Source organism: Aquarana catesbeiana, linkage group LG06 (genome assembly GCF_042186555.1).
Source record: "Aquarana catesbeiana isolate 2022-GZ linkage group LG06, ASM4218655v1, whole genome shotgun sequence".
NCBI classification, from domain to species: Eukaryota; Metazoa; Chordata; class Amphibia; order Anura; family Ranidae; genus Aquarana; species Aquarana catesbeiana.
Window position 1 is genome coordinate 268128464 of NC_133329.1, and position 14287 is coordinate 268142750.

At 42.0% G+C, this 14287-nt stretch overlaps 1 protein-coding gene across 1 annotated transcript; it reads left to right on the forward strand.

Annotated features, from left to right (window-relative positions):
• The first annotated feature begins 7321 nt into the window (after positions 1 to 7321).
• LOC141146773 (succinate dehydrogenase cytochrome b560 subunit, mitochondrial-like) lies at positions 7322 to 8239 on the forward strand. Its single transcript, XM_073633359.1, has one exon. It carries the CDS (start codon positions 7335 to 7337, stop codon positions 7842 to 7844), a length of 510 nt encoding a protein of 169 aa, XP_073489460.1. The 5' UTR covers positions 7322 to 7334; the 3' UTR covers positions 7845 to 8239.
• The last annotated feature ends 6048 nt before the right edge of the window (positions 8240 to 14287 follow it).

A 14287-nucleotide genomic window follows, 5' to 3' on the forward strand; every position in this document is an offset into this window, starting at 1 on the left:
ATGTGTGACATAAGCTTCTAAATGTTGTGCATAAAATGCCAGGACAGTTCAAACCCCCCCCCAAATTACCCCATTTTGGAAAGTAGACACCCCAAGCTATTTGCTGAGAGGCATGTCGAGTCCATGGAATATTTTATATTGTGACACAAGTTGCGGGAAGAAGACAAATTTTTTTTTTTTTTGCACAAAGTTTTTACTAAATGATATATTGCTCAAACATGCCATGGGAATATGTGAAATTACACCCCAAAATACATTCTGTTGCCTCTCCTGAGTACGGGGATACCACATGTGTGAGACTTTTTGGGAGCCTAGCCGCGTACGGGACCCCAAAAACCAAGCACCGCCTTCAGGCTTTCTAAGGGCGTAAATTTTTGATTTCACTCTTCACTGCCTATCACAGTTTCGGAGGCCATGGAATGCCCAGATGGCACAAACCCCCCCCCCCCAAATGACCCCATTTTGGAAAATAGACACCCAAAGCTATTTGCTGAAAGGTATAGTGAGTATTTTGCAGACCTCACTTTTTGTCACAAACTTTTGAAAATTGAAAAAAGAAAAAAAAAATAAGTTTTTCTTGTCTTTCTTCATTTTCAAAAACAAATGAGAGCTGCAAAATACTCACCATGCCTCTCAGCAAATAGCTTGGGGTGTCTACTTTCCAAAATGGGGTCATTTTGGGGCAGTTTTGTGCTATCTTGGCATTTTATGGCCTTCAAAACTGTGATGGGTAGTAAGGAGTGAAATCAAAAATTAACGCTCTTAGAAATCCTGAAGGCGGTGATTGGATTTCGGGGCCCCGTATGAAGCTAGGCTCCCAAAAAGTGCCACTCATGTGGTATCCCCATACTCAGGAGAAGCAGCAGAATGTATTTTGGGGTGTAATTCCACATATGCCCATGGCATGTTTGAGCAATATATCATTTAGTGACAACTTTGTGCAAAAAAAAAATAAAAAATTGTCACTTTCCCGCAACTTGTGTCAAAATATAAAATATTCCATGGACTCATCATGCCTCTCAGCAAATAGCTTGGGGTGTCTTCTTTCCAAAATGGGGTCATTTGGGGGGGGTTTTGTGCCATCTGGGCATTTTATGGCCTTCAAAAATGTGATAGGTAGTGAGGAGTGAAATCACAACTTTACGCCCTTAGAAATCCTGAAGGCGGTGCTGGGTTTTCGGGGCCCCGTACGCGGTTAGGCTCCCAAAAAGTCCCACACATGTGGTATCCCCGTACTCAGGAGAATCAGCAGAATGTATTTTGGGGTGCAATTCCACATAAGCCCATGGCCTGTGTGAGCAATATATCATTTAGTGACAACTTTGTGCAAAAAAAAAAAAAAATTGTCACTTTCCCGCAACTTGTGTCAAAAAATAAAATATTCCATGGACTCAACATGCCTCTCAGCAAATAGCTTGGGGTGTCTACTTTCCAAAATGGGGTCATTTGGGGGGGTTTTGTGCCATCTTGGCATTTTATGGCCTTCAAAACTGTGATAGGTAGTGAGGAGTGAAATCAAAAATTTATACCCTTTGAAATCCTGAAGGCGGTGCTTGGTTTTCGGGGCCCCGTACGCGGCTAGGCTCCCAAAAAGTCCCACACATTTGGTATCCCCGTACTCAGGAGAAGAAGCAGAATGTATTTTGGGGTGTAATTCCACATATGCCCATGGCATGTTTGAGCAATATATCATTTAGTGACAACTTTGTGCAAAAAAAAAAAAAAAAAAATTGTCACTTTCCCGCAACTTGTGTCCAAATATAAAATATTCCATGGACTCAACATGCCTCTCAGCAAATAGCTTGGGGTGTCTACTTTCCAAAATGGGGTCATTTGGGGGGGGTTTGTGCCATCTGGGCATTTTATGGCCTTCAAAACTGTGATAGGTAGTGAGGAGTATAATCAAAAATGTATGCCCTTAGAAATCCTGAAGGCGGTGCTTGGTTTTCGGGGCCCCGTACGCGGCTAGGCTCCCAAAAAGTCCCACACATGTGGTATCCCCATACTCAGGAGAAGCAGCTAAATGTATTTTGGGGTGCAATTCCACATATGCCCATGGCCTGTGTGAGCAATATATCATTTAGTGACAACTTTGTGCAAAAAAAAAAAATTTGTCACATTCCCGCAACTTGTGTCAAAAAATAAAATATTCCATGGACTCAACATGCCTCTCAGCAAATAGCTTGGGGTGTCTACTTTCCAAAATGGGGTCATTTGGGGGGGTTTTGTGCCATCTTGGCATTTTATGGCCTTCAAAACTGTGATAGGTAGTGAGGAGTGAAATCAAAAATTTATACCCTTTGAAATCCTGAAGGCGGTGCTTGGTTTTCGGGGCCCCGTACGCGGCTAGGCTCCCAAAAAGTCCCACACATTTGGTATCCCCGTACTCAGGAGAAGCAGCTGAATGTATTTTGGGGTGCAATTCCACATATGCCCATGGCCTGTGTGAGCAATATATCATTTAGTGACAACTTTTTGTAATTTTTTTTTTTTTTTTTGTCATTATTCAATCACTTGGGACAAAAAAAATAAATATTCAATGGGTTCAACATGCCTCTCAGCAATTTCCTTGGGGTGTCTACTTTCCAAAATGGGGTCATTTGGGGGGGGGTTTGTACTGCCCTGCCATTTTAGCACCTCATGAAATGACATAGGCAGTCATAAACTAAAAGCTGTGTAAATTCCAGAAAATGTACCCTAGTTTGTAGGCGCTATAACTTTTGCGCAAACCAATAAATATACGCTTATTGACATTTTTTTTATCAAAGACATGTGGCCGAATACATTTTGGCCTAAATGTATGACTAAAATTGATTGTAATGGATTTTTTTTATAACAAAAAGTAGAAAATATCATTTTTTTTTTCAAAATTTTCGGTCTTTTTCCGTTTATAGCGCAAAAAATAAAAGCGGCAGAGGTGATCAAATACCATCAAAATAAAGCTCTATTTGTGGGAAGAAAAGGACCCAAATTTCATTTGGGTACAGCATTGCATGACCGCGCAATTAGCAGTTAAAGCAACGCAGTGCCAAATTGTAAAAAGTGCTCTGGTCAGAAAGGGGGTAAATCCTTCTGGGGCTGAAGTGGTTAAGCAGAAGGTTATCAGAGATTCAAGCTCTTGGAGCTTCAAAGTAAATACACTAGTATGCTGCCATGTTGGCGTCAGGAAAACGGCAAATTGTATCAAATACTTACCGTAATTTTCCTTTCCTGATGCCAAATCATGGCAGCATATGAGCCCACCCATGTGCGTTTTGGTATGTGGCTTGTTACAAAGAATGGGGTGGCGGCTAACCATGCCTTCATTTATGCTATTCACTGGTCCTGAGGGAGTGGACAAGAGGTGGGGCTCTATCACTAGTATGCTGCCATAGTTTGGCGTCAGGAAAGGAAAATTACGGTAAGTATTTGATACAATTTTCCGTTTTGGTGTGATTAACCAAATGAGCTAAAATTTTCAGAATATGTTGGCATGGATAGAGTCTTCTATTGTGTGAAGTTTGGGGGAGATTGGTTAACATTTAAGGTCTTTTTTGTACATTAAGCCACATTAAGCTCCCAAAAAACAAGCTTAATGTCCCTAGTTTGCCTTGTGGAACACCGAATCGCATGAAACTTCTTGGATAGGTTTGGGAAGTTGAGATCTTAGGCTGCGCAAAGTTTCAGGGCAATTGATTGAGGTTTAGGCACTTTATTACACGTTAACCTACATTAAGCTACATTAAGCTACATTAAGCCATTTTCACATTAAATGTTTTAGCATTGTAAAATATAACTTAATGTGAATAACTTTTGATGTGATTAACCAAATGAGCTGCAATTTTCAGAATATGTTGGCATGGATAGAGTCTTTTATTGTGTGACGTTTGGGGGAAATTGGTTAACATTTAAGGTCTTTTTTGTACGTTAAGCCACATTAAGCTCTCCAAAAAACAAGCTGAATGTCCATAGTTTGCCTTGTGGTACACCGAATCGCATGAAACTTCTTGGATAGGTTTAGGAAGTTGACAGCTTAGGCTGTGCAAAGTTTCAAGACAATTGATTGAGGTTAAGGCACATTATGGTACATTAAGCTCTATACATTAAGCTATATTTTACAATGCTAAAACATTTAATGTATAGAGCTTAATGTACCATAATGTGCCTTAACCTCAATCAATTGTCTTGAAACTTTGCACAGCCTAAGCTGTCAACTTCCTAAACCTATCCAAGAAGTTTCATGCGATTCGGTGTACCACAAGGCAAACTATGGACATTCAGCTTGTTTTTTGGAGAGCTTAATGTGGCTTAACGTACAAAAAAGACCTTAAATGTTAACCAATTTCCCCCAAACGTCACACAATAAAAGACTCTATCCATGCCAACATATTCTGAAAATTTCAGCTCATTTAGTAAATCACACCAAAAGTTATTTACATTAAGCTATATTTTACAATGCTAAAACATTTAATGTAAATAACTTTTGGTGTGATTTACTAAATGAGCTGAAATTTTCAGAATATGTTGGCATGGATAGAATCTTCTATTGTGTGAAGTTTGGGGGAAATTGGTTAACATTTAAGGTCTTTTTTGTACGTTAAGCCACATTAAGCGCCCCAAAAAACAAGCTTAATGTCCCTAGTTTGCCTTGCAGAACACCGAATCACATGAAACTCATAGGATAGGTTTGGCAAGTTGAGATCTTAGGCTGTGCAAAGTTTCAGTGCAATTGATTGAGATTTAGGCACATTATGGTACATTAAGCTCTTTACATTAAATGTTTTAGCATTGTAAAATATAGCTTAATGTGAATAACTTTTGATGTGATTTACCAAATGAGCTGAAATGTTCAGAATATGTTGGCATGGATAGAGTTTTCTATTGTGTTAAGTTTGGGGGAAATTGGTTAACACTTAAGGTCTTTTTTGTACGTTAAGCTCTCCAAAAAACAAGTTTAATGTCCCTAGTTTGCCTTGTGGAACACCGAATTGCATTAAACTTCTTGGATAGGTTTGGGAAGTTGAAATCTTAGGCTGTGCAAAGTTTCAGGGCAATTGATTGAGGTTTAGGCACTTTATTACACATTAAGCTACATTAAAGCGGGGGTCCACCTATCTATCGTTTTTTTTTTTTTTTTAGTTCATTCACAAACTTTTCTTCTCAGAATTACATACTCACATATTGTGTGTAATATGTCCGCCTGTGTCAGATTTCGTCGGAAAGAATAACTTATATTGTTCACTACAGGCGGTTTCCATCTTCATTGTGGGCATTTGAAGCCCACAAGCATTTATTTCCTGGATGTGGTGAATGCTGTGCTCCCAGCATTCACCGCTCATTCCCGCACATGCTCAGTGGCATCCTGGGAAGCCTGAGACTAGCTCCCAGGAGTCTGGGAGAGGCTAGAAATACGCCTACTCCCACGGGAGGAGAACCAGGAAGTGCAAAGAAGAATAGAAAAATAAAAGGTAATTACGGCGATTTAAATTTTTTTAAACGGCATGTCAGCATCTAGGCAAGGAAGAGAATACATACAGATATTGTTCAAAATTTGGGTGGAACCCCACTTTAAGCCGTTTTCACATTAAATGTTTTAGCATCGTATAAAATAGTTTAACGTGAATAACTTTTGATGTGATTAACCAAATGAGCTGAAATTTTCAGAATGTGTTGGAATGGATAGAGTCTTCTATTGTGTAAAGTTTGGGGGAAAATAGTTAACATTTAAGGACTTTTGTTACAGTGAAGCCACATTAAGCTCCCCAAAAATCAAGCTTAATGTCCCTAGTTTGCCTTGTGGAACACCGAATCGCATAAAACTTCTTGGATGGGTTTGGAAATGTAAAAACTTAGGCTGTGCAAAGTTTCAGGGCAATTGATTGAGGTTTAGGCACTTTATTACACGTTAAGCTACATTAAGCCATTTTCACATTAAATGTTTTAGTATATCCCTGTAATAAATAATAAATCAAATAAAATCAATTCAGAGTTAAAGTATATATAACTTAACATTCTCTAAAAAAAGTTGTTGGTTACCTTTTTAAGTGCTTTTCACTTGCTTAAAAATCCTTACATGCTCTCTTTTTGCTTTGTAATGTTTAGGAGGGGGCTGTTAAGTAATGTTTAAGATAATTAACCCTATCAGTATTGTATTCGTAGTTCTTCATTATCGTTATCGTATACTAGGTTTAAACAATGTTCTAACAAAGGGTTAAACATTTAGAAACCACCCTACATTGTATGTTAATGAGGTATAGCTCAGTCTGTGGGGTTTTTTTTGCTTCAATTTTTAGGTATGCTGCGTGAATGGAAACACATAAAAAACAATATACTGGGGTTTTCTCAAGTTTGACTGCTGAAATGGAAATACCCTCTAAACTAATTCTTATTCTCTACCTCTTGTGTGTGTGGGGATGTCTAATGCCTAATAACCTTCATGTATGTGTGTGCTGATATACATGACATACAGTTGTGCAAAAAAGTTTGCATACCCTTGCAGAAATCATGACATTTTGATTGAATATGATTGATCATGCCAAAAAACTCTTTTATTTAAGGATAGTGATCATATGAAGCCATTTATTATCACATAGTTGTTTGGCTCATTTTTTATTTAAAATGATAACAGCAATCACCCAAGTGGCCCATATCAAAAAGTTTACATTCCCTTGACTGTTTGTCTTTGGTACAGACACACAAGGTGACACACGCACAGGTTAAAATGGCAATTAACCCTTTTGCTGCCAGGTCAGTAAGTTGTTCGGATCTGACAGTGTGTGGTTTTACACACATTACCGATGGCTGCAGCCACCTGGGATTGTGCCTAAATATGACAAGCAGACACCTCTCTGTCAGTTGGAAGCATTCAGATGTGACATAAAAAATTGGAGCTACCACTATTTTATTCTCTAGGTTGTCTGCTTTCAGAAAATATATAATGTTCAGGGAGTTTCATGTGATGGTCAAGCCTAAAATGATTTTTAAGCATGTGTACAAAAAAAATGCAAACACGGCTCTGGCAGCGAAAGGGTTAAAGGTTCATTTCCAACATCTGTAGCTTTTTAAATTGCAACTAGTGTCTGTGTATAAATATAAATATGTGTTTGTTAGTTCTCATGTGGATGCACCGAGCAGGCTAGATACTGAGCCATGGAGAGCAGAAAAGAACTGTCAAAAGACCTGCATGACAAGGTAGAGGAAATTTCTAGAGATGGAAAAAGATAGAAAAAATCTTGAAAATGCCAGTTATTACTGTATTCACTTATTAAGAAATGGAAAATTCGGGGATCTCTTGATACCAAGCCAAGGTCAGGTAGACCAAGAAAGATTGCAACCACGACGGGTCCCGAGGAAAGATGGCGGCGTTGTTATTGAGGCACTCGGCTCGGCAATGTCTCCTCTCTCAGCTCAGACCGACCTTCTGTATGAGGAGCGCTCTCCCTATGGGGACATCAGCGAAGCAGGAGATGGATCGGTACTGGGAGAAGAACACCCGTCTGAATCGCCCCGTGTCACCCCACATGACTATTTATCAATGGTCGTTGCCGATGTTCATGTCCATCACACACAGAGGTACCGGCATTGCCCTCACCGCGGGAGTGTCACTGTTCGGTGTGGCGGCTCTGGTTCTCCCCGGAGATTTTGCGTCACATTTGGAGTTGGTAAAATCTCTTAGTCTGGGCCCGACGCTCATATACGCTGCAAAGTTTGCCCTGGCCTTCCCCGTGGCATACCACTCGTGGAACGGCATCAGACACTTGGCCTGGGATTTGGGAAAAGGCTTCAAGATCCCTCAAGTCACCCAAACCGGTTACATCGTCTTAGCCCTCACCCTGCTGTCAGAAGCCGGCCTTGCCGCCATGTAATTAGGACCCTTTGCTAACGGGACATCACCCATTGATTATTTCATCTCCAAATCTTCTAAGAGAGGAAGGCTCCACGGTCTTCCCTGGAAGCCTCCAGTACAGATCTCCCCCTGGAAGCCTCCAGTACAGATCTCCCCCTTCCCTACGTCAACTCCCATTTCAGATGCATCTAAATCTTTCTGGCCAAACGAATTACCAAAGTTAGTGTTCATAGAATGTAAGCTGGGCCAGGGTCAGCGTCTTAAACCCCCCCCCCCCCTCATTCTGGTCACAGATGCTAGAAATGGCCTTTTAGAACTAATCAAGAGCACTTGTCTTGTAGATGTGTGAAAGGTAGCTGAGCTGAACCTTCCAGCCTTCTAGTACACTATAGAAGGAAGGCACCGGGTGCATCAGGTCACTAGGTCTTAGGCTTGTTATTGGCTCATGGTCTTCCTTTTCTGATGCATTATCAATTGCCTCCCTCATTAGCATCTCCTAGTAAATTGATAGGCTGTCCTCCTCTGAGATACCGGTTCACATCACCAAAGTGGCTTCCTTAATTTTGTAAAAGGAGGCGAGCGTTCCTTAAAGCTGAATTCTGGGAATTGGGCTACTGTTTAGGCATACCATGAATTAAGTCCACCAAGGTGCCGCCACCTCATAGACTTATCTCTATCGTTCACACCCAACTGGTTTATTGTGCTCCAGGAAGATAACTTCCAGAGCCCCTGCTTACTGTGCTCTCTGTCCTGCCCATTCACAGAAGCCTTTGTATTAGGTGAACTCATGCACAGAGTGCAGGGGCTTCTGTGGATGGGCAGCAGGCGGGAGGGACTCGGACAAGATGACTCTATCAAAGGGAAGCTTTTTTTTTTTTTTTTTTTTTTTTTTTTTTTGAGAGGCGCACAGTTCCAGCCCACAAGATCGTAGTCAGTACTTTGACAGGTCCACTTTGTAGGTCTTTTCATGGCAATGAAGGTTCAGCTCTGCCCTTGTAGTGTTTGGAAATGGAATCTGTGCCTTTTTAATACCCTGACCAATGGCTGCGCGGCATTTAAAGGGAAACCCGTCTTTGTGATTTTTTTTTTTTCCCCACAGTCCTTGTTTAATTTGTGGCTGGAGAGGTCCAGTGTTGTATCAGATCTTATAGTATTAAAGTGGTCGGTCCACCCAGAACTGATAGTTCAGCATTGAGTAGAGAGTTGCACACTGCCTTCTTGGATTTATAAGTTTATAATACACAGAGCGGACTAAATGTCCTTCAGTTGGGGATGACATCTCCTTGTAGAATGGCTGCTCCCAATTATAGCTCAGCACCCTTCAGAGTCGGAGGATCCTCCATAGACCCCCTCTAGGGCGGCTCCTCATGTCTATTTCTGAGCCGTCAACAAGTTTCTTCTTCTATGGGACTTTTCTGAGCTGTCTGCGGATCAAAGCTCCTCTCTGTTCACACACAATGGCTCCTCTTGTCCGGGTGGATGGTGGGAAGCGGCATTTAGAATTCTTCAGTTTGTGTGGGAATTACCGAAAGGGCAAATGTAATGGAGAACCGATTAAATATGCAGTCTAAATCCAGCTGAGTGTGTCAGAAAAAAAATTATCATCTTTGGGCTTAAAGAGAAACTCCGTTCCAAAGAGAAAAAGGCCAAGAGTTGTAAAAATGAACACCTGTGCTTTTTGCAGATTTGCACTACAGCCCATTTAACATGGAAAAACGACCTCCTTGAATTAGAAGTCCTGCATGAAATGTCCAATATTTAGAGCCATGAGTGCAGCTAGACAATCCCCAGAGGTGCTGATGATGGTGTGCATAGTATCAAAAGTGTAGATGGGTGGTGGTCCATACTCTGCAATTAACCCCCCCCCCCCCGGAGTGAATACTCATTGGCCAGCATGGTCACATGCCTCAGCATTTATGATGGATACTCACTCCAGGGCTGTGTATTATGGGGGAACAATCTATAGACCCCTACCCCAGCAGCACAGGTCATTCCCGGACACTATGTGTAGTGGGGTTCTCAGGGGTGTTCAAGATCCATGGAGTTCCTTCACCTTCTCGTTCTTAGTGAAAAGGTGAACTTACCTTTTTTAGCCAACCTCGGCACTCCAGTAGTGGTGAAACAAAAATCCCATCATGCCCCTTCTGACAGGAGTCATGCCTGTGGCTATCCAGTCTTGCAGTGCCTCATGGGACTTGTAGTTCCACAATGGCTATAGTGTTCAGGTTGCCTATCCTTGCTTTAAGGACCGTCATGATGAGGGTCAGTGATTAGCGTAGTTATCTGTTCCCCCCGCAACCCTGCATCAACAACCCAACATACGGGAGCTGGACTCTTATACCCGCCCTGAGTTTATTCTAGAGCCCTCGTCCTCCCCACCAACCAACCACCGCTCATTGATGTTCTTGTACCGCCATGGTCTCCTGTTCTGCTCCAACCAACCACCACTCATTGATGATCTTGTACCGCCATGGTCTCCTGTTCTGCTCACACCAACCATCACTCATTGATGATCTTGTACCGCCATGGTCTCCTGTTCTGCTCAAACCAACCATCACTCATTGATGATCTTATACCGCCTTGGTCTCCTGTTCTGCTCAAACCAACCATCGCTCATTGATGATCTTATACCACCTTGGTCTCCTGTTCTGCTCCAACCAACCACCACTCATTGATGTTCTTGTACTGCCATGGTCTCCTGTTCTGCTCCAACCAACCATCGCTCATGGATGATCTTGTGGTCTCCTGTTCTGCTCTATTTTTTTTTTTTTTCTATTTTCTACATGAAGGGAATCTCCAATCACCCCATTCCTTATATTCATTGTTCCAGAAGGGAATTTACCTCCACATTACCCAACCTCTGTACAGATCGTTCATTCAAGCCGTCCTCCATCCATCTCCCAGTGTTCATACATCTTTATGTCCATTGACCCCGCCCCTAATAATGGTGAAAATTGCCAAAACCAAATTACTGGGTGAATATATAAAATCTAATATTAGATATATTTATATGTTCTTTTACAATCGAACATTTTCCCGCATTGTTATACGGCATATAAGCGAGATCGCCTTCTGTATAATTCAATAAAAATCTATTCTTAAATAAGAAAAAAAAAAAAAAAAAAAAAGATTGCAACCACAACTGCCAGAATTGTTTGGGATGCAAAGTGTAGCACCCTTCAGTGTGCTAGTAGTGAAGTATAGGCAAATTTATTTGACTCATGGTAAGTGTAAGTCTGGAATCTGGGTCAGGGTTTATTGCAGATCAGGCTGGATGACACATAAAGGCAGGTTTCTGGTGCCTCCCCCTGGTTCTAGAAGTTTAGTGAAACTTCTAGAAGTTAGTGGGGACGGAGGTAAGGAGGGTTGATCTACATACTTAGGGGAACTTAGGCAGGCAGAATACGCTGGCAGGGTGACTGAGTCAGCCCTTAAATATGGATGAGTCATGCCAATAATGGAGTCAGGTGGAAGATGGAATGCTAAGGAGACTGCTGGTAGCCTTGAAGGGGAACTCCTGATCTGGGGGCCCTGACTTGGGCTGGAGCTTGGGCTGGCTTGGGAGGATCCTGACAGCATTACGGTATGAAAGGAATCTTAACTAAGGAGTAGCAGGAGCAAGGGGGACAGTGTGAGTACATTATGCCCTGGAGTTCACAAGAGGAGAGACTTCCACATGTAGCAAGCCTTTCAAGAAGACAGCATTGTGCTTAATCTTTCCTTTCCCTTGTTCTGGGAGATGTTCGGAGCTGGGCTGGTGAAGAAGCAGGCAGGTGGGCTGGTAGTTCCTGCAGGTAGTAGAGCTGGGATCAGTGTCTACGGTAGAGTTGGAGATACTCCAGTATGCAACCTACAACACTTTGTGCTACTTTCTAACAGACTGGGAGTTCCCTTTATGGTCTTTATGGACCTTCCTTTGTGCACTGGTGCGCAGTCAACTTGGAAGAGGAAGGAGCCATCCCCAAACTGTTCCTACAAAGTCTGGAGCATGAAATTGTCCAGATTGTCTTGGTATGCTGATGTCTTAAGATTTTCTTTCACTGGAATTAAGGGGCCAAGCCCAGCCCCTAAAAAATAACCCCACACCATATTCCCCCCTCAACCAAATGATTTGGACCAGTGCACGATCAATAAAGACATGAATGACCGATGAGCGAATTTGGGTGGAGTATAGAGTGAATAGAGTGGAGACTGCAAGCCAGGCCTTCTTATTCAACATCAGTGTCTGACCTCACAAATGCGCTTCTGGAAGACTGGTCAAACATTCCCATAGACACACTCCTAAACCTTATGGACAGCCTTTCCAAAACAGTTGAAGCTGTTATAGCTGCAGAGGGTGAGCCAACTCAATATTGAACCCTATAGACTAAGACTGGGATGCCATTAAAGTTCATGTGCGTGTTAAAGCAGGTGTCCCAATATTTTTGACAAAATAGTGTGTGTGTGTATATATATATCTATATATAGATATATATATATCTATATATATATATCTATATATAGATATATATATATATATACATTTTTGTAAATATTTTATTATATCTTTTCATGTGACAACAATGAAGAAATGACACTTTTGCTACAATGTAAAGTAGTGAGTGTACAGCCTGTATAACAGTGTAAATTTGCTGTCCCTTCATAATAACTCAACACACAGCCATTCATGTCTAAACCGCTGGCAACAAAAGTGAGTACACCCCTAAGTGAAAATGTTTAAATTGCGCCCAATTAGCCATTTTCCCTCCCCGGTGTCATGTGACTCATTAGTGTTTATAAGATCTCAGGTGTGAATGGGGAGCAGGTGTGGTAAATTTGGTGTTATCACTCTGACTCTCTCATACTGGTCACTGGAAGTTCAACATGGCACCTCATGGCAAAAAACTCTCTCACAGTTTAAAAAAAAGAATTGTTGCTCTACATAAAGATGGCCTAGGCTATAAGAAGATTGGCAAGACCCTGAAACTTCAGCGCGGTGGCCAAGACCATACAGTGGTTTAACGGGACAAGTTCCACTCAGAACAGACCTCGCCATGGTCAACCAAAGAAGTTAAGTGCACGTGCTCAGCGTCATATCCAGAGGTTGTCTGGATATGACGCTGAGTGCAGTGCAGCCCCATCAGTACCAATCAGTGTCCATCAGTGCAGCATATCAGTGCCCATCAGTGCTGCCTTATCAGTTAAGAAAACATTACTGCCAGCCCTTTCTTATACACCGCTCCTCCTGTGTCACTCTCAGTGTAAATCAAAGCCTCTAAATACCTCAATTAACGCCACTCTTTTTGGCTGCTCTCCTCCTCCCACTCTGCTTCCTCCTCAAGTGTAGCTTTTGATTGGAGGAGGAGATCGGTCATGTAACTGTCAATGAAACATCAGAGGAGAGAAATCACATGACCGGGTCCACGAAAGAGTGGCATTAATTGAGGTATTTAGAAGCTTTGATTGACTATGAGAGTGACACAGGAGGAGCAGTGTATGAGAAGGGGCTGGCAGTGATGTTTTCTCAACTTTAAAGTATGCTGGCAGTGCTGTCCCAGGAGATAGGGGGTCTCCTGGGAGTGCAGGGGTGCTTTATAATGAAAGGGGGTTGTGTGATGTGCAAGAAAAGGGGGCTGCGTACTGTGCAGGGAAAGGGGTCTGTGTACTATGCAAGGGTCTGTGTAATATGCAGAGGGCCTGTGTTCTAAGCGGGGGGTCTGTGTAATATGCAGGGGGTCTGTGTACTGTTCAGGGGTCTGTGTAATGTGCAGGGAATCTGTTTACTATGCAGGGGTTTGTGTATTGTTCAGGGGGCTGTGGAAAGTTTTTTTTCCTGAAACTTCCCTCTTAAAGTTAGGGTGAGTGTTATACACCTGTGCGTGTTATACGCCGATAAATACGGTAATTATAGGAATAGACAAGATAATACATATTTAGAATAAATAAGGGAAATCCAAAAGTACCCCGTGTTTATTTCAGTACCCAAATTAAGTTTTTATCATTTTTATTTTTAGACAAAGAGCTTTCTTTTGGTGGCATTTAATCACCACTGGGTATTTTTTATTTTTTGCTAAACAAACAAAAAAAGAACATTTGAAAAAAAGCCCCCTTTCTTTGTTTCTGTTTAGAAATTTTGCAAATTAGTAATTTTTCTTCTTCACTGATGAGGCTGTACTGATGGCCACTGATGAGGCTGCACTGATGGTCACTGATGAGGCTGCGCTGATAAGGCTGCACTGATAGACACTGATGAGCCTGCACTGCTGAGGTGGCACTGATGGCCACTGATGAGGCGGCACTGATGGGTACTAATAAGCTGCATTGATGGGCACTAATGAACAGGCACTGATTAAAGTATGGTGGCAGTGTTGTCCCAGGGCCAGGAGAGGTAGGGCAGCTGGCATGACACCCCCTAATGTGCAGCACCTTGGGTGGACCACCCAATCTCCGCCCCCATTGGTAAAAAAATTATCAGCATATAAC